The following is a 21,823-nucleotide window of genomic DNA, read 5'->3' on the forward strand; positions in this document are numbered from 1 at the left end:
CCTGTATAACACTGTGGCAACTTTTACAGAACATACCTCCCAACTCTACAAGATTTTACTGAATGTCTAGATGTGTGGCTCATATGTTCGGTCTGTTCCTCGTAACTCCTGTGCTTGTCTGATACATTACTGGGTTGATCTGTGGATTGGTGCCGCTAATTAATATCCTAATTTGAGGTGCAGACTGTATAACTTGCAGTACATGTATGTTAAAACAAAGCCGGTTACTCAAACAACTTCCCATGCTTACAGTGGATATAGTAAGTGTACACACACCTGTTAACATACCAGGTTTTTGTGGTATATCACATGAGACCTCAGAAATCAGGTCATAACATTGCCATCATTTCATATGACATATACCCTGTGCAATCCAATTGAAGGACATACACATCAGTTACAAGTAACATATCATAAATGAAATAGGTACAATAGGCTGGTTGTGTGAGTGTGCACACCCTTAAAGTAATACTCTGCTAAAGCACCTTTTGATTTAATCACAGCATTTAGTCCTCTTGGGAAGGTGTCTATCAATCATGGCACATCTTGACTTGCCAATGTTTGCACACTGTCCCTTGCAAAACACCACCAACTCTGTCAGATTGTAAGGGCACCCCCTGTGCACTGTCCTCTTCAGGTCACCCTGCATATATCCTATTGGCTGTAGGTGTGGGCTCTGGCTGGGCCAGTGCAGAATGTTGCACGTGTTCTGGTGAAGCCATCCTTTTTTTGATTTGGATGTATGGTTTGGGCCATTTGTGTGTGGAAAGGTGGAATTCCTCACCATCCACAGCTATGTGGTAGACACCAGAAGGATCAGAGCCACAAGGAACTGGTGTTTGGAACTATTCATAATTCCCTCCAACTTGGCTACAGCCCCAGTTACAGCTTGCGAACAACAACCCCAAAGCAGGACACTGCCATCACTATGCTTCACCGTGGGGATGGTGTTGTTGTGGTGATGTGCAGTGGTGTTATTGCGCCAAACACACCTGTCAGAATTGTGGCAAAAGAGTTCAACCATGGTCCCATATTAGCATAGCATATTTTCCCACTTGCTTTTTGGAGATCTGATGTATTGTTTTCAGATTTTCTCCAGGCCTGGAGATTGTTTGGTGTAAGGAACTGCTGCCATCTTCTAACCCTACCCTATAGGAAAGACATATGGAGATCACGGAAGATTGCTGAGACATGTAGTAAATACCCAGTACTTGCTGGAGATTCCTGCTACTCCACTGTTGCTATAGGGCTTCTGGCAGCCACCCTGGCCAGTTTTGGTCTTGTATTCTCATAGAATTTGGTGGGATGTCCACTCCTTTGCAATGTTACTGTAGCACCATATTTTCACCACCTTTGGATGACTGTCTGCACTGTATTCCATGGTATGTGCAATACTGTGGAAATGTTTTGTTACCCTTCTCCAGGCTGATATATTTCAAACATGTTGTCCCTTAGCAGCTTCGTCAGCTCTATGTGAACCATGGCTGTTGCTGTAGCAGGCAACTGGGTATATGTTAGGATAATCCTGGTAGGACAGCTGACTGTTATTTGCTGTTAATCAAAGAGTCTCTGTAATTGATGGCTAATGTGTATCCAATAAGATGTACTGCTTTTGTTATATCGAAAGCTGCCTCATCACAGTAGTAACTTCAGCCTGTGCACACATATGCATCCAGGTTGTTGTACTATTATGTGTCATTATTGTTCCCCTAACAGATGTGTTTGCTTTACAATTGAATTGTACAGGTTATAGATCACATGAAAGGTTGGCAGTATTTTAAAATTGACTATTGTGCTCTCATTTTTGTATATCACAAATACCTGGCATTCTAACAGTTGTGTACACCATTTATATGCACTGTATACTACTAATTTATACAATATGATCCTAGTATTGGGCCTTTGTCACCACATTTTGCCAGTGTTTGTCCAGATGTCCTGTAATGACAGTTTGTGAGGTATGCTACAGATATGTGACATCTCATGCAAAAAGGCCCCTGTGATGCCCACCATAATGCAATGCAGTAAACACCACCACAAGTGAACATGCAGATATTGCCAAATGGCTGAGTGTAACAGTTGTGTGCATGGTCACATGCATTAACTTTAGCATGTCTGGGGTATTGGTGAGCCACAACAGGAAAATGCCATACTTACCAGCTTCAGGCTGCTGTCCCATGTGCAGAACAGAGGGACCTATGTAGTTGTGAGGGAGAGGTATTGTCAGCAGATTCACATTAGGCATTGGTACAAGATGAATGCTACGTTTCTGCACAGGTACAGTACACACTATGATATTACACAATTTGCTGTCCTTCACCATAGATGTGCACTTGTGTGCATTACTAAACTCCACCCACTAATTCATTTTGTACTGACATATGCATCTAGAGACTATATAGAAAACAGTTTAAATGCTACCTCATTACATTGATGTGCACTTTGGCCTTACCTGGATGCTCCTCAACTGTTGTCTGGGTGCCACCCACCTCCACGAGTGCTGTTTTCCATGTTTGAGGTTGTGTGGGGGCTATCCCATGGTTAGCAAAGAGCTCCTCTGTCACTGTAACTTGGCCCTGTGTGGCTGACCCTTCACCTGTAGCAGTACAGTCCCTTGCTACAGCAGCAGCCATTTGCCAGGCACAATGTATAAGATCAGTTGCTCTGTCCCTGACCTGATCATATGTGCATCCATGATGGCCCAAGATGTTCACTCTGTGGACAATCTCATCCCGCAGGGCAGTCCGCGCCCACAGATTTTGCCGGTTATGGCCAAAAAGGATGGCCTAGTTTAAGATTACAGCTTCTGTGATGGCTGCTGTCTCCTCATTGGTGTAAGGCAGTTGCAGTTGCATGGTATCTGGAAGACATAAACAGGGAAACACATCACAGGACCTCAGACATTGTCCAGAGTTTTTTACAGAGCCAGCACATGAATATTGACTATCTTTAGCCACCACTTCCAAACACATCATACCCCTGTACCTAGCAGCACTGTATGAACATGCATTGTACTCCTGGTCCTGATTTGTCATGCTCCCCACAATGAGGGCCAGTACATTGCATAAACCACCCTTCATAATTCACGTTTGTGTAGAGGGATGACAGTGGCCGTGTTTCTTGTTGATGGGATGTCAATGGTGTTCAGGCTTTGCTTGCATACAGTGTTTAATGGAGCTGGAAGCATATGCCTGGGTTCATGTAGGATGCATACAGGAATGTTATCAGGCCCCAAGGGGACTTGCTTTTTTTAACTTTTATTAGAGAGCTTGCACCTGATCCATGATGATGTGGGGAGGAGTGCGTGTGTTGTGCATATCCACCTATATTGATGGTGAGCCAGGGGGGTGATGTTTGCCCTAAACCTGTCTGCAGCAGGTTGGCTGCAGCTATAGTGTGTGTGTATGTGCTGTGATTGACCACTTTTACAGGGTGGGGTGGGTTGTTGCCTCTGAGACTGCAGACATATGTGAAGATGGCCTTGTGATTGCCCTTAGTGGATGTGTCTAATTTGTATTCATAGTTAGCCTTACAGTAATCCAACTGTTACCTAATATGCTCATTCAGACAAAGGTTGACATGCTTCCCAGTTAGTCCCTGCTCCTATATTGCCCTGTGCAGCCAATATAGCATTCCATTTTGTGCTTTGTACATTGCTGCTGTCCAGCAAAGGGGTTTACTCTACTTTGGTGGAGACAGGTTTTACAAGTAAGGTATTGCTGAGGCCATACAGCTATACAGGTGGCCATATATCTGTTTGTAGCAAGCATGGACACAAGGTCAGAACACAGTTGGCCACCTCTACAATTTCAACGTGATACTCATGCTTATTCTAGTACCCATGTCTGTGTCAGGGCAATGCCGCAATCAGTAGCTATAGAAGTGTAACTCTGTTGGATGCACAGAAACTAAGACTATACACATGTACAACATGTACCGCTTATTTACCTGATGTTTTGCATCCCATGTCAGTTATTATGTGGCAGCCAGGTATACCTACCCATACACACATATGCACAGGTAATACCTGCTATAAATTTCTGTTCTATGTCAGTATGACACATTGTAATGACACTCTTGCTGCCCAGTCATTCCTGTCAACCTGTTAGGTCAGGACATCTGGAGGACACCGCACTTACATGGGGGGCTATGGGCCAAGATTAGTGACACTTTCTTCATATTGATGTAACACAAGTGCATCATTTGATAGTACAGTAGCCTTTCCATTCATAGACATACCCTGGAGGATGTCCACCGGTGATATGGCAGGCAGAGGGGAGAAAGGCTAGGAGTGTGGTAGTGAGGGCAGGACCTTTTAATGTTGCAAGTATGACTGGTATGGGGACAGAACTAACTGATATGATGGACAGAAGAAAGGTGGATATTGTGTGTGACACAGACCAGATGGAAGGGGGGTACAGCTGTATGTATCAGAGTGGGGTACAAATAGTTCTATCATGATGTGTATGGGGATGGGCATGGTGTATGGGGTTAACCTGAAGGATCATTATGCCAAGGGTGTTTTTGGAAGTGACAAGAGTGTTGGGTAGAATGATGTTTACAAGGCTGAGTATTGATGGTGTAATGATGACAGTTGTTAGTGCATATGCTCCGCTAGTTGCTTGTGTGATGGGTGAGACAGGAGTAGCTCAGTGTAGTTTCCCCACTGTGATGTTATGTCCAGATATTTGTGGGATGTACTGTTGCCTGGCCCCCATACGTGTTATGTATTTCTGACACATTAGTGGGATGATGTGAGGATTTAAGTCAATAACTAGTGGAAAGTAATTGGGTTTTGGACTTGTGCTATATCAGTCAATATTTTGTTAGAACAGAAAGGAGGATGTTACTGCAGCAACTGTGTCAGCTTATTTACTCCAATATGTGAGATATGTCCCTATTTTCATGGCTTCCACCCTCCACTTTGTCAGGCTTGGTCAAGATTTGTTGCACCAAGGGATTCTAAGCATACCTCTCAACTGGCCAGATTGTGTCAGAATGTCCAGGTTAATTGCTCATATTTCTGGTCTGTTCTACACATTACTTAATTGTATTTTTCTGGTACATCAGTGTAATGATGTCAGGATTCCTGTCAGTAAGTATTGATATACATTTTATTTTCTGAACTCGCATCCTTCAGAACATGTATACTGAAACTTACCCTGTCACTCTAGCAACATTCCACATTTATAAGAGCAATATTTACATTATATCCCCAGTTTTGACCCATTGTCCCCCCATTTTCACAGCCATTGGCTAGAATTTTTGCAGTAAGAGGTTGAGTGGTATGATGCTGAGGTATGCTCCGCTACATGTTATGAGTATATATATATATATATATATATATATATATATATATATATATATATATATATATATATATATATATGGATCACCTTCATTTGCCTGACAGTTCATTTTCCCAACAGTTCATTTACCTGACAGTTCATTTGCCCGACAATTAGAAAAAGGCAAATAAAAGGTATATGTCCTTTTCCCCATGGTAGTGTGATCCTGGAGTTAGAATATATTTGCCCCAACCTACTTTGGTTTTACATTGTCCAGTTTGTTTTTTTTTATTGTTCACTAAAACCAAAGTGTGTATATATATATATATATATATATATATATATATATATATATATATATATATATATATATATATATATATATATATATGTGTGTGTGTGTGTATTTTACATGTATATATTTTATGTGTATATCTCTATAAATAGTGCTATATACTTTCTCATAATTATCTCACCATACATATCTTATATGTGTATATTTATATATATAAATATGACTGATTCCACAGTGTTTTTCACTACTATGCAATACCTATATGCCTAAATGTGGTATGTCGCAATACCTATACTGAATGATATATTTGAAAAAGCAACAGAGATTCCTACAGCTTAGATGGTGTAGTGATACATTGCTTTCACTAGTGTGTATGGGGTCCTGGGTTTGAGAGTAGGCAGGGCTGATTATTTTGTTGCTGGGCAAAACAGTGGCTGATGAAGACAGGGTGACTAAGGCAGTTTTAAGCAGTTGTAAGCGGGTTTGCGTGGGTTTGCCTGATGGTAAGCGATGCCAACACACAGTTAAATGGGAAACTGCTTAATCTGTATAGGTATTGTTTAGCATCTCGCAAACTCGCTTACTGCTGCTTACTCCTGATTACCACCAGGCTAATTTCTTTAAAAGAAAAAAGGGGTGATAGGACAGTGTGAAAAAAGGGGCACACAGAGGGAAAATCAATATGAGAGATCACTAGGGATGTGCAGGACGGGAGTAGGGAAAGGCCATAGCTGTCCATTTCTTCTACAGCAACAGCTGTGCACGTTTACAAAATTTGGAGGTAAATTTGGACACTCAAACCCCTGAGAGAGGGGTGAAGACAACAGCAATGTGTTGTCAAGTCAATTGGACCAGATTACATGTCCAGTGAACACATGTGAGAAATGGACAGCTATGTATGGGGTGTAATGTTTGGGGGGGAACAGATGGCCCTTCTTTTTAAGGTGAGAGTGGGATGTTGGGGAACAATAGTAGGTATAACTGGGGAGGTAAGTTGGGTAGGATGACAGACATGACAGACAAGACAGCAGATGGGCAATATATGACACGTAGGGGGTAAACACCTTGGACAGGGAGACTGGTTGGGAATAGGACTCCCATGAGCCCCCAAATGGATACAGTGGGACTGAGGTCCACACCCATGGGCAGTCATCACTGCACCTTCATGGCCCCAAAGGTGGATGTGCTAGGGGCTGAGCAGGAGGGGCAGACTGGCCTTCAAGATGCACCACATGGCCCTCAAGCTGGTGTAGCTGATCTCTAAAGCCTCCTATATATGGATCACCTTCATTTGCCTGACAGTTCATTTGCCCAACAGTTCATTTACCTGACAGTTCATTTGCCCGACAATTAGAAAAAGGCAAATAAAAGGTATATGTCCTTTTCCCCATGGTAGTGTGATCCTGGAGTTAGAATATATTTGCCCCAACCTACTTTGGTTTTACATTGTCCAGTTTGTTTTTTTTTATTGTTCACTAAAACCAAAGTGTGTATACATATATATATATATATATATATATATATATATATATATATATATATATGTGTGTGTGTGTGTGTGTGTGTGTGTGTGTGTGTATTTTACATGTATATATTTTATGTGTATATCTCTATAAATAGTGCTATATACTTTCTCATAATTATCTCACCATACATATCTTATATGTGTATATTTATATATATAAATATGACTGATTCCACAGTGTTTTTCACTACTATGCAATACCTATATGCCTAAATGTGGAATGTTGCAATACCTATACTGAATGATATATTTGAAAAAGCAACAGAGATTCCTACAGCTTAGATGGTGTAGTGATACATTGCTTTCACTAGTGTGTATGGGGTCCTGGGTTTGAGAGTAGGCAGGGCTGATTATTTTGTTGCTGGGCAAAACAATGGCTGATGGAGACAGGGTGACTAAGGCAGTTTTAAGCAGTTGTAAGCGGGTTTGCATGGGTTTGCCTGATGGTAAGCGATGCCAACACACAGATAAATGGGAAACTGCTTAATCTGTATAGGTATTGTTTAGCATCTCGCAAACTCGCTTACTGCTGCTTACTCCTGATTACCCCCAGGCTAATTTCTTTAAAAGAAAAGAAAAAAGGGGTGATAGGACAGTGTGAAAAAAGAGGCACACAGAGGGAAAATCAATATGAGAGATCACTAGGGATGTGCAGGACGGGAGTAGGGAAAGGCCATAGCTGTCCATTTCTTCTACAGCAACAGCTGTGCACATTTACAAAATTTGGAGGTAAATTTGGACACTCAAACCCCTGAGAGAGGGGCGAAGACAACAGCAATGTGTTGTCAAGTCAATTGGACCAGATTACATGTGTCCAGTGAACACATGTGAGAAATGGACAGCTATGTATGGGGTGTAATGTTTGGGGGAACAGATGGCCCTTTTTTTTAAGGTGAGAGTGGGAAGTTGGGGAACGATAGTAGGTATAACTGGGGAGGTAAGTTGGGTAGGATGACAGACATGACAGACAAGACAGCAGATGGGCAATATATGACACGTAGGGGGTAAACACCTTGGACAGGGAGACTGGTTGGGAATAGGACTCCCATGAGCCCCCAAATGGATACAGTGGGACTGAGGTCCACACCCATGGGCAGTCATCACTGCACCTTCACGGCCCCAAAGGTGGATGTGCTAGGGGCTGAGCAGGAGGGGCAGACTGGCCTTCAAGATGCACCACATGGCCCTCAAGCTGGTGTAGCTGATCTCCAAAGCCTCCTTTTGGAGCTCGCTATGCACCAAACGTTGGACCTGACTATGGGTGAAGGTGTCCTGTCTTGTCCGCGCCTGCTCCCGGGGGGGGACAGGCCCCATCCCCTGAGCTGGTGCAGAAGCAGCAGATGAGGAGGTCCCAGTTTGGGTCCCAGACGTGCTGGGACCCCGTGCCATGGCCAGATGAGGCGGGACAGGTGGATCCGCTGGGATCAGCCTTCCCAGACATGCTATGGTATTGAGGTTTTACAACATATGTTGGTTAGTCATGAACAACACATTCCAGGATTAGTTATAACAGCATGCATGGGTGTTCCAATTGACCCCATAAAACATATCTGAAGCAGTTGCATAGCAAACAGAACCTATGTATATATAAAACCACAGTGGACATTATAACAGCATGCAGGTTACATTGACAGCAACAGGCCACCAATGAAAGTATTTGAACAGGGAACTTTAATAGTCAAACGTTTAAATATTTGTAGAACAATAGGACAGATGTCCCAACAGTAGGTTTGGTGAAAAACATACCTGTTAATATATGTGTATAGATTATTGGTGCAGATAGGGTGGGGGAGAGAGAGAGATGTCAATTAACAACTGTATAGGCTTCAATTGCTCACAACTGTAATAATCATTACTCTACTCATTACTGTCCAGGTATGACCTCACTTTACATCTACCTATGGTCTTGGGTTGAGCAGTGGTATGTTTGTACACAGTGTATTAATAATGCCTTTGTAAGGCTGATATGAGCATTCCATTACCTTTCAGACCTGTGGAGGAAATATCTGTTAACACTACCTGATTGTTTCTATCCATATTCACATAGTCAAGGTTACGTATGTCCACTCATTGTGTGTGTGTGTGTGTGTGTGTGTGTGTGTGTGTGTGTGTGTGTGTGTGTGTGTGTGTGTGTGTGTATGTGTGTGCTACTGACATACTCTGCCTTGATTTCTATCGGTCACCCTGGGTGTTGGCAGCAGTGATGACTAACCGTGACAGCGTGACACTTGGACATTTATTGGAGGAGACTACTTGGTGTATGTACTCATCTTGCTGTCATTTTTAGCTTTAGGGTTGGACAGTGGGTGTTGTACACAGTGTATAAGTACAGCCTTCTTACAGCTAATATATACCTTTTCTTACCTGGCAGACCTATAGAGGAAATTTCTGTTAACACTACCTGACTGTTTCTATAAATATTCACATATTCCTGGGTGAAATTATGCATACAGCTTACTACCACTCCCGGGATTCAAACCGCGCCTGTTTGTGCAAAAAAGGACAGCAAGCTTGTGTTTCATCAGAATGAGCTATTGAGGAATTATTGTTGTGTGTTTGACTGTTTTCTGCCTAATACTCTCTTGGTTGTACAATCTGACCTTATAATTCTGACATTCATTCATGGCAGATAGTTCTTATACTGTGTATTCATACTTTGACATAGTACAGTCTGGGAAACACTAGTTAATACATTACTATTTAGGTATTAGATTTTGGTGCATTAAATATTTCATATAATTAATCACCTGTTTTACAACTCCACAATATTTGTTAGCCTCAATTATTTAATGATTTCTGAACCATAGTTGCTGTGCAGGACCTGTACACATTTAGATTCATACCACCACATACCAAAGTAAACATAACCAGTCTGGGGTTTTGAGGTTTATTGACAGGTAATAACACTTTTATTGATATATACCGTACATCACTATTACTCTGCTAATGTCTCGTTTATTCAGTGCAAACAATACGCATTTTTAAATACTGACAGGTGACATTCTACTCCTTTCTATTTATTTGCCCTGAATACTAGAAGCTAGATTTGTACTCATCAGCCTTGCAACATAGCCTTGGCAGCCTGCTGGTGTGGGCAACCTCATTTGTGACCCTCTCATCTGCAGCTGTACAGGAGCTAGAGAAACATTTATGCATACGTATCCATCACATTCACAGACTGGACTTTGGCAAGCACTAATTGATACTGATACTTACACACATCTGGGACATTCCCTGCCCATGTATCTTGACCCACTGGACCAAGAGCTCCCTCTTCCTATGCTTCAGGTCAACGAAATGGTGCCAGACCTGCTCACCAGTCTGTGGGTTGCCAGTGGCACTGGTGAGAATATGTGCGAGATGATCCCAGGCCTCCAATTTGTACTGGGAGTCCTAGTACTGGCCGTGCAACAGCCTCCCCCTCATGGTCTTTCACTAATAGTCCAACCATGACTCTGGACTCCTGAATGCCCCAGCACTGTGCTCGAAAGCACGATCCCTCACCAACTCCAGCCATAGTGCCTGCAGTAATGAGCTACAACTAGTTATGGGCTGTATTCCCACCTGCAAAGTTTAAATAGGGCTGATTTCCCACCCTTTGCAATCACTGGACCATATTTCAATATGCTGAACTAAGCTAAGTGACAGGCAAACCTGCTTATCTAAGGTTGGCAGTGCTTACTGGGTCAGATGTTCAACACTGCTTTCCAATGTGCAAATCCACTTAGCTGGGCTACTCAGTGCTTAGCATTTCTATTCATGCAATGCTTACACCAGCTAAGCAGAGCAGACCGCTAGTTAGCATTGCTCAAATTTCATTTTATAGACTATCAGGTGTATGGGATTCATTCATCATTCATCTTCTTTCAGCTGTTCGTCATTACTGGCATAATTTCATGTTTACCTTCCATGACACCCCCCTATGTGCTTTAATTTACATTTATTCTTGCATGACTATACTGTATGGGGCACTTGTATTTATATGGGGGTTTCACATCTTTTCTGGACTTATACCTCAGTTCTGGACCTGTTACACTACCCTGATTGATAAATATTATTTGCTACCTCATTTAATAAAACATCAGACTTTTAATACTGCTTTTACATGTAAAAGTGAACAGACTTCATTGGGGCTCCAACTGTGAATGACTGCATGCAAAGTGGAAGTTCTAACCACTATACTATTTCAGCTTGATAGTTTTACCTGTGTATTTCAATTTAGCTCCTTCAAATATTTAAGCTATGCTAAGCACAGCTGCGTGACATGCACACCCGATCAACTACGTTTAAACTTTACTTGAGATGATAATAAAAAAATAAATAAAATGAATTTTAAATTTTGCACACTTTAGGGATGTGCACATAGCTCCATCCTCTTTCAGCAAGACATCTGGACAAAGTCATAAGTAAGGGGAGACAAAAAGCAACAAACATAGGGGCGATTTTAAAATTTCCTCTTACAAACCTTACATGTTGTAGAATAACTGGTTTTGCATTGCATGAGTTTTCTCACGTGTATGATGTCTGGAACTCATATGTCTGTAATTATATACTTTTACTTTGGCCTTCATTCAATGGCCAGATATATGGGCAAAACTCTGGACATTCTGCGAATATCTCAACAGTTGTGTGGTATGTCCACAAACAACTGTTGTTTACATTTAACAGTGCTGCAACAGCACTTTCTGAGTGCAGGAGGCATGTAACATGTGTGGGCAGATAAATGTATAGACTACAAAGCCACTGAAACTTTGGTGAACCAAAACACTGAAACAATATGAAGCTACATACAAATCCCCTTCTTCTGCAGTGTTAGTAGACTTTACTGTATCCTTCTCAGCTGATGCTGCATCAGTGGCTCAGTGCCACAAAATGGACCAGGAAAAGTAGCAATCACATCCATGTCTTTGAAACAATGTGGTGAGTAACTCACAGCTGCTAATAGATGCTGTGAGTAACTTAGAAATATTTGTCAACATTTTCAGCAAGCAACATAGACTGTATGGATGACTTTCTAGCCTCCATATATGTTCATTCAGGCTGCCTTATAGAAGAAATATGTACCACATACCATGCTGCCCATAAACGTCATCTTCCTGTTTCAAGTTATAATATACACATGCACTTTTATGGCCTGTAAGAAGATTTGCCTCACATGTATTTGAAACTCAGAGAAGTGTGACAATCATAGGCAAAATATATGAAACATGGTGAAAGCTGAAAGTTGTTGTACAAGTATTAAACCTCTGCCCACCTTATTAATATGTGCTAATCCTAACCCTGCCCCAACGCTAACATGCACCTTAAATTTAAAAAAGTCCTTCCCATAACACTACAGCTAAATGAGATAACTCGAATACTCACCATGCACAGGCACACACACACACACACACACACACACTAAATCTGTTCTCTAACCTAACCCTGATTTTAACCCTAAACACTCACAACAGCACACACACACACACACACACACACACACATACTCTAACCCCTTATCTATTCCTTATTCTAATCCTAACCCACACACATTCACACAAACACACACATCTAGCATACATCCCACTTACCTTTCTCAGCAAAGCACACATTTGATGTAATATCCGTTCAATAAACTCGGCATGTGTGTGTGTTGGTATTGTGTTTAGGTAGAATTTAAATTTGTTTTTTAACCATATATATGAATGCATCCTGAGACCCTTTTCAATCATGACATGTAGACTTGGGCAACAAGGGAAGGGTAAATGCAGTATATAGATATATGGACTGCTTACAGTAGCCAAGCTGCCACCAGTTTTTGCAGAATTAGAAGGAAACCAGATTATATGAATAAAACCCAGAGACACAAGGGCAATATGCAACCTGTACACAGTGACCAGGTGTCAGAAATGAACCCCAGAGCCAGGAGCTAGGAGACAGACATCTTATCACTGAGCCACCATGCACATTTTATGAGGTAGCATGCACTGTATTATACTGATCATTTTAAATTAACTTGAAGACTGCTCAAAGCATATTCATTTTTTTCATTAAACAAGATAACGTCTTCATGTCAGTAAATACATCTTTTCTGTCTTTAGTATGATGACCCATACATATTTATCTGGTTTCCTAAATGGTCTTACAAATATGAAATATTTAATAGAACTTTTAACTTGAACATCTGATCTTCCTGTTCCGTTTCAGATAGTTTTTACTACACAGCTGTACCGAGGGACATGACTTGGAACAGTCATTGAAAGATGAAGAGGAGCCCCCCACAGAAGACGTAAGAGCAGGACTAAGGAAAATGAAGTCAGGGAAAGCAGTTGGCTCAGATAAGGTCACAGCAGTTATAATCACGATGCTGGGTGAGATAAGGGAGAAATGACTCCTGAGGGTACTCATAGCAGTATGGAGAGATAGGCATATCAAAGCTGACTGGAGAATAAGCATATTAATGCTAGTGCTCAAGAACAAAGGGGATGTTTACAACTATGGGCAGTGCAGAGGTATCAAACTCCTGTCACACTGCATGAAAATTCTGGAGACAGTAATTGATAAATGAATACACATAGTGGAAAGTAAGAGGGGAGATGAGCAGTTCAGATTCAAATCAGGATGCAGCATAATTGACCCGATGTTTGCATTTAGACTAATAATTGAGAAGAAGCTACAGATGATGAAAGAATCCAATTGGGTATTTATAGACGTGGAGAAAGCATATGACAAGGTCTCAAGAAAACTGATTTGGTCAGTCCTGCAGTGGTTCAAAGTCCTAGAAAAAGTGATATAATTAGTGTAGGATATGTACAAGGACCCAATGACTCAAGTACAAATAGTGTTTAAACTCTTAGAGGGGTTCCCAGTGGGAGTGGGTGCACATCAAGGTTCAGCTCTGAGCCTACTATTGTTCATACTGGTGACTACATTAGCCAACAGGATGGAGGGGACAGATTTACAAAGCTGCTGTATGCAGAGTATATGGCATTACAGGCAGATTCTGAGCAAGCACTTCATCAAAGGATAGTGGAATGGAATGCAAAATTAAAGGCATGTGGGATGAAACTGAGTACAGATAAGACCATCATAATGGCAGGAAATGGAACAAGTCAGAAGAACTGAGAATTGAGATATCAGGGAAGATAGTGGAACAGGTTAACAGCTTCAGTTATTCCCTTTTTTAATTTCTGCAAGTCTTTTGGGTTTCTAATACCATGACGGGAATGGACCCTATTCCTAAGAAAAAAGTATAATTAAAGTTCATGAAATTAGTATTGTTTCAGTCTTTGATGTCAGCCAAAAGTGCTCTTTGCAGCACCTGCAATGTGCCCAGTAATGACTCATTTTTCAATCCGTATTGAGTTACATGTATTGGTAACATATCTAAATACAATTGTAGATTCTTTTTTATAAGAGCCATTGCTCCTACTACTATTGGAACTTTCTGGATATCTTTCTTCCACATTGCCCTTGTTTCTGCCTGCAAATCCTGATATTTTATGATTTTGTGTCTCTCTGTACGCAAGACACTGTAGTCACTGGGTGTGGCGATTTCAATGATCAATGCTACCTTTGTCTTCTTTTCATGGCCCACTATATCTGGTTTTCAAGTATCTATCTTTTGAACTGTTGTCAATGGATGATCCCATGTGATGTAAAGTTCATCATTTTCTATGACGCTTTGTGGCTCATGTTTCCAGTGTTTTTCAGCCACTTCAGTACCATAATGTTTGCACAATCCCCAGTGCAACAGTCCTGTCACATTGTTATGCCTTTCAGTATAAAGTCCAGTATAGTACAGAAAGGAAAACAGTGGAGCAGGTTAACAACTTCAGTTATCTGTGTGGGCTGGTTAATGAAAAGAAAAATCCGAATGAGAAGGCCAAATCTAGAATCAGAGGGGCTGCAGCCAACTGGCACAGAGTGGCAAGGGTACGATATGACAAAAAATGCCAAAGAAGCTGAAAAGTAAGGTGTACAAAGCAGTGGTGAAAGCGGTATTAATGTATGGTACAGAAACCTGAGTATTAAAGGCAGAGCAGGTAAAGTAGCTAGAAGAGGTAAAGATGAAGTGCCTGGGTTCCCTGTGGCACAGATGAAGAAATGGGGATATAAGAGCAAAAACCAAAGTAGCTTCAATTGCTGAGAAAGGCAAAGAGAACAGACTATGGTGTTTTGTGCACATGTGCAGAAACGCAGAAGACAATCTCATGAAGAAGATTAGGAACTGACAGGAAGAAGGCAAAGGAAATAAGGGCATCCAGCAAAGAAATGGATGGATTGTGTAAGAGAAAGACCTGCAACAGTGAGGCGTGAGTGTTGAAGAAGGTAGGAAAATGACATTGATTCAAGAGAGATGGCAACAATTGACACAGCACCTCAACCTCATGTACAAAATGGAAACAAGAGGGTTGGTAATGATGATGACTTGGAAGAACTGTTTTCTTAGCAGCTGTTTACTATCACAAAGTTTTCTGCAGCAGTACTGGTAAGAAAAATTCTGGTTGTGTGTCTTCCTAAAACTTATATCTATTTGTTTTACAAAAACGTATGTGTTACTCCTCATGACTAGCACAGATTTGTTAAGTAAAAAGTGCCAGACATCTGCTTAAATAAATGCCCATTTCAAAACACATTTTTTAAGGGTCTATATTCTAATGTCGACAGGGCTGTTCATCGAGCGCCCTTACGTTGACACATACACACCGGAATACCAAATTCTCGAATGGCCACAAAAGTGATTTTTTTCCCAGGGAAAAAAATCGCTTGGCCATTGTTGAGAGGTTGCCATTTCCTGCACTGTGGTGCAATCTCTGAGTTGGTATATTTAAGTAGGGGGTGTGTGGGGGGCATAGCTCGGATCCTTTATAAAGCTAAAATACATATTAATATTTACACTCAAGCTGTCCTCATCACCAGCTCACTTTAACCCTAACTGGTTAATTATAAAAATCATCAGAAAAAATATTTTTCTTACACCTAGCAATAGCTTACTTCCCATCTTTCACTTCCCAGTGAAAAAATAAATAAATACCAAATGTTAAAAGTTGTAAATGTATCTTTCCCCTACACAAATTTCATTGTACTAGATGGCTTTAATATTAATCTTCAGTTTCATGCCTGCTATAATATTAATGAGCATTAATGAATATTAATGAATTTCTTGCTAAGTAAAGTCAGCTTCAGTTGGTGAAAGGACCACTAGACAAACTTCAAAACTGACAATGAAATGCTTCATGACCTAGTAATTATGAACATCTCCAACAATTTAACTTCCATTTCAACTTACATAGGTATTCTCAGTGACAGTTCCCCAGTTACCTTTTCCATAACCAATCTTATCAAAATAAAAACTAAGCCACAAACAATATCCTTTAGGTCCAGGTCTCCAAAAAGCATATGTAGCAACTATAGATTCATCACCTGAACTGCTAGGTCAAGACTCCAACCAAGCTGCAATTGTTTTTCCCAATATGCATCAAAGTCTTCAGAACAAATGCTTTGCTGTTATTAGATTCCTCCAAAGCCAAACCAACGAGTAACAAAACAACTAAAAGAGTTACTTATGGGGACCAAGCATGGTGACTTTGGAAATATTCATTTAACTATGAAACCCAAAGTAAATTTAAAGTGCTGTGAAACTGGGTCAAAAAATCTAGATGTCAAACAGCATTCTTTTCCCGGTTCTAGCTGTCTACTCTCTTTTCCAAAACATAACTCTTCTGAAGACAAGTTAATCTTGTAGAATGACATCTCCAATTCTAGCTTACCAAACACCATATCCCTGCTATATATTCCCCCTGTTCTTCTGATATAGTGCATGAAAATAAATGGAAACCTTTTGCAGCCACAGTGGTATTGATGCCCAGGAAGTTCATATCACATAACCTTCAACTTTAGCTCATCCAGCTGTGTAAAGATCATGTTTTAGTCCCCTATTCATTGCAGAAAAGACAAAAATGAGCCACGGTACACAATCCCAAGTAAATTGCTTTAATAAGTGAAGTTCATATAAGAACATAAAACAAATTGTGTTTTTGTAATAATTTATACAAGCTAAAACCATGTACCAACATAATCCATCTACCTTTTCATAGATAAAAGTTTTAAAACACAAGCTATAGAAACATACTCATTTAAACCAGGGTGCATATATGCACCAGTACGAATCTGCCAAACCAGTTCATTGCAGCTTCAGCATGTATTATGTCCACAGACATAATATGACCACAGATAGAAAAGTCCGCAGTTAAACCCCTTCCTAAAAAAAACTAATTTTACAACAGATCTATATCCATCCTACCTAAACAAGAAAATATGCTTGACAACGTGTTAACTCATGATGTTCTTCCTACTTTCAAAAGTGTGCAATCCTGTCCAGACACTAACATGGCCTCTGGACTGGACATATCACACTTAACTCATTCTGGACTCTAATGGATGGTAACCTCATTAACGTAGACAAAGGTAGCCTAACTAGGTTGATATTTATAGAGCTGATTAAAACCACTTTTGATCTTATTGGTCACATTCAGCTTCTTGGCAACCTCAGCTCTTATGACAAAAGTCTAAAAGAATATATTTCTTTGTAAAAAACAAGTATCCCATTACCTTATACATTCCACCTCAGTCATGAAGTTCTTCAAGGCTTGGTGTTAGCCATTTTTTTTATTTTCCTGCCTTGTTAATAAATTACCTGCAGACGTAAGTAAATTAACAGTTATGCTCTACAGACTCTACAGAGATGATGTTTTTATAAGATCTGGCCTTTTTCTCACTGCCAGCAAAAACCAGCTTGAAAATTATCTTATATCAATATGCAAACTGGTTACAAAAAGTTGAAACTTGTATGTCTCAGAAAAACAAGAAAACATGATATTCAGTACCAATCAAAGTCTTTTATCAGTGCCTCTTAATGGACATATTGTGAACAACAATCATATCAAAGATGTTGACTTGACCAAGACTTACTTTTCCCTTACCATATTAAACAAACAAAATAAAATTTATAAACTACAGTCTGTTTTAACCTAGGAAAGTTTTCCATTTTCTCACCTTGAAGGTCAAAGTGCTGTAGGAAAAGGATTACTGCTTGCATATCTGGAATACAGGTTACTAATAATACCTGCCACATCTAATGAAAACCTATCTTGTTTTCAAATTACCTTCAACCAAAACTGCAGGTACTTTAGGTACCCTGTCATTAACATCACTACTCTTTGCTATCTAGGATAAAGTGTCTTCCAGTACAAAAATGTTGATTTTCATCTTGATCACAACTCTTTAAACTTTTAAAACCATAATTGTTTCCCTTCCTGTCAAAGAATGAGTCTCAGGTCCCTTCCTAACAATGCCCCAGAATTGCAAATGCCACCCCCCCCCCATAATAGCCTACACTGTAGTGGCCACTGTTTTTCCATATTACCTCACAGTCTTTGGGTGTCACTGACTGTATCACTTAAGAACCTTGAATTCCCTCGAGAATTTTAATCTCAAACTACTTTTGGCTATAGTCCAATTGAAATACATCATACATAAAGATACAACCTGACTCTGCAAAAACAGCATGCCCTCTACTTAAAACTGTAATGTTAGAGAGGTCTATCTTCATCTTCCATAAGACTTTAGGAAAATTATCTTTTCTCAAAATAACCCCTTGCTTTACTGTTCACACCAATTTTATTCTGAATGCATTAACTCTGAACTGTAGAACTGTAAACATATAAGCTCTGTACTTCAGAAACTAATGTTTGATTTATAAAAATAAATCTGTTTGAGTCCAAAATTATTAAAAAAACTTCAGCATGAAGACGTTTACATGTTTTACAACAATGCTAACCTTTGTTAATATTTTTATCTAATCTGTATACCTTGCTATTTTCTGAATACAAGCATTTTGTTCACCATTATAAATGTTATGATGTTCTTCTCCTAAATGAAGAGACTGAAAGGCTGATCCTGAAATTGGCCCATTTGAATCAGTGTTTTTTTACCCTGGTAAACAAATTAAAATAAAATAAATGTCAGATGTAGAAGAAATCATGATAAAGAGAATGCAGAAAAACATGAAGAACCTGGAAAGGAGGACTCGGGGCAGAAGTATGTATTAGTACATCAGACCTGCTCACACTGTGTGATCACATTTTAGTACAGCTTGCATATCTTAAGAAGTGGACATAATGTAATGACCACTGCAGACTGATGTTTGTGCATAACAGGTGGTTTGAGTTTGTATGCATAGAGTATTGAATGAGTATTTGCAAAACAAAAATAATGAATACAGTTTTGAACAAAGCCACCTGTAATAAAAGGTATACAGCATGCTGTTTTTCTTTTTCAAGGGGGGATTGGGAGGATCAAATCAATGTACAACGCCATGCATGGGCTGCACTTTCTGTAGCCCCCTACTTAATACAATCACCTTTGAAGTTACCACATATTGAGGAAGGGAGTGTCCCCATTTCAGTAACATCTGTCAAGTCAGTGGTGCTGACTAATGATGCATTATTGCAGAAGTGGCTGTCACACAAGCCAGGGGCTCCCACTGTGAAGGTATGCTGCCTCATTACAGGGTTGAAAGGAGCCACAAGATCATCATGGGCAGTCAGTGACTCCCTAATCCTGTAAATGAAAGTAAATTTGTGGTTTGTAGATATGAAGCCCACCTTCACCATTTTGGGGGTGCCTTTGAAACAACATAGAGACACAAAAACATGACTGAGGCCAGCTAAGAGGGTGAATGTTGTGATTAATTGTATTACTTAATTCCATTTTGTTAACTGTACCAATGTGACTGAGCCAGTGGCTCCATTATGGGAGAGACATGGAGAGAAATGCTCCACAATATAAATCAAAGGAGAGTTTGTTAGAGAAAACCAATCAATGTGGGAAGAAACAAGGGTATCCAGAGAAAAACATGCAGATACAAAGCATTCAAACTCTACCCATTCAGAATTATTCAGTGTCCAGGACTGAAATGAGGATACTGAAGCTGAGATGATGTTTACCACTATGACAATATGGAAAGGCTAGAATGAAGTGGACCTATGAAAAAAATAAAAATAAAAAGAGGGGGCAGACTATAATAACTGGCTTTTTAGCTGCATTATAGTTACATGTTACTGGTATGGTCACATAAGCATGTAAAACATATGACAAGATAGAATTAACTGATTTGATTCACAGGAAATTATTCTCTTTATTGTGACTTTTAGGTCACTCACTGAAATATTTACAGAAGCATCAGTTTCACGACAAAAATATTGCTAAAAAAATAACATGCCAGATAAACATTAAACATAAATCCATAAAACAGTTATATGCACTTTTTCTAGTTGCGAGGCACTGCACACATCAGGTGGTACTGTGGGGTTGATGTAGCACCAACATCAGGTTTCAAGTCGAGTTCCTCAGAAGTAACACCAGGAGCGGGATAGAAGGTGAATTTCTGAATTAAAGCTGTAAAAAGAAGAAACGACTCTGCTTTGGCAAGACTTTCACCTAAGCAGACCCTTCTACCTGAAATGAGATAAATACAGAATTATTATTAACTATAATACAGGAGTTTACAAAGTAAAGAACATGATTTTTGTTAACAATGTCAGGTTTTTCTCCACTGCAGTCTCTGAAATTTAAAGCAAAAGCTACATGTGTAATAGGAGAACAACGATGGTTCCACTCGTATGAAGACCTGCTCTCTCTCTGTTTTGGTTTGTCAAGAAAAGCTGTGCAGACAGCACTCCTGCACTGAGAGCTACAATTTCCATTGTGTTTTGCTACATACAAAAATGGTTGTTCTAAACATGGTTGTGATAATATCTTTCATGCCATGACTGAAAGTGTCATTCAAATGCCACACATTAAAAAATGTGTTTAATGTGCATTTGAATTTCACATTCACATGGGTATGCAAAGCCCCCACACCTCTAATGTAGGAGGTTTTACCCCCTGCAGTCCCGTATTTAATATAATTAACTGATGATAATGCACTCTTAAGAAAGGAACATTTTCCTAGCAGTAACATTCAAAATTATAGCAATAACCCACGCCTGGGTGTGGGTAATGCTAAATTTACCCACGGTTGGCGTGGTTTGGTCCCAAGGGCGGCCCGAGGACCAAACAAAGCCAACCGTGGGTAAATTTAGCATTACCCACATCCAGAAGTGGGTTATTGCTATTATACCATGACATTATTTAAGAAAAGAAACTATTACTTTTCTTAAATAATGGCATAGTATAATGCCTGTTTACTGCCCTTCCACAGATGTCTGGCATCCGAGGCAGTTCTGATGTACTGCGCGCCTGCGCAGTACATCAGAGCTGTGAGCAAAACGGAGAAAGCAAGATCTCCGTTGCTTTTTAGTGTTTAAGCTATGTTAAATGGGTTTAACATAGCGAGACAGTTTTAAAATAAGCAACGGAGATGTCCGTTGCTTATTTTAAAACTGTCTCGCTATGTTAAACTCATTTAAGATAGCGAAACACTAAAATAAAAGCAACAGAGATCTTGCTTTCTCAGTTGCTTTTTTTTAAAACACTGTCTCGCTATGTTAAATGGGTTTAACATAGCGAGACAGCTTTAAAATAAGCAACGGAGATCTCCGTTGCTTATTTTAAAGCTGTCTCGCTATGTTAAACCCATTTAACATAGCGAGACAGTGTTTGTAACGAGTTATACTAATGGGAAAAAGTCCGGGCGACCGGACCTTTTTCCATTAGTATAACTCGATTTAC

General features: G+C 40.0%; 1 protein-coding gene across 1 annotated transcript in view; it reads right to left on the minus strand.

The window, feature by feature from the left end:
- Positions 1–20,278: 20,278 nt before the first annotated feature.
- LOC122817331 (cytochrome P450 2K4-like) overlaps positions 20,279–21,823 on the minus strand; it is a 380,734-nt gene continuing 379,189 nt past the window's right edge. The window contains exon 9 of the mRNA XM_044090547.1: positions 20,279–20,608. Coding sequence (XP_043946482.1) covers positions 20,421–20,608 — 188 coding nt within the window. The 3' untranslated portion in view covers positions 20,279–20,420. The remainder of the gene's footprint in view (positions 20,609–21,823) is intronic.

The sequence above is a fragment of the Protopterus annectens genome, chromosome 12.part0 (assembly GCF_019279795.1).
Source record: "Protopterus annectens isolate FY-2018-M chromosome 12.part0, PAN1.0, whole genome shotgun sequence".
NCBI classification, from domain to species: Eukaryota; Metazoa; Chordata; order Ceratodontiformes; family Protopteridae; genus Protopterus; species Protopterus annectens.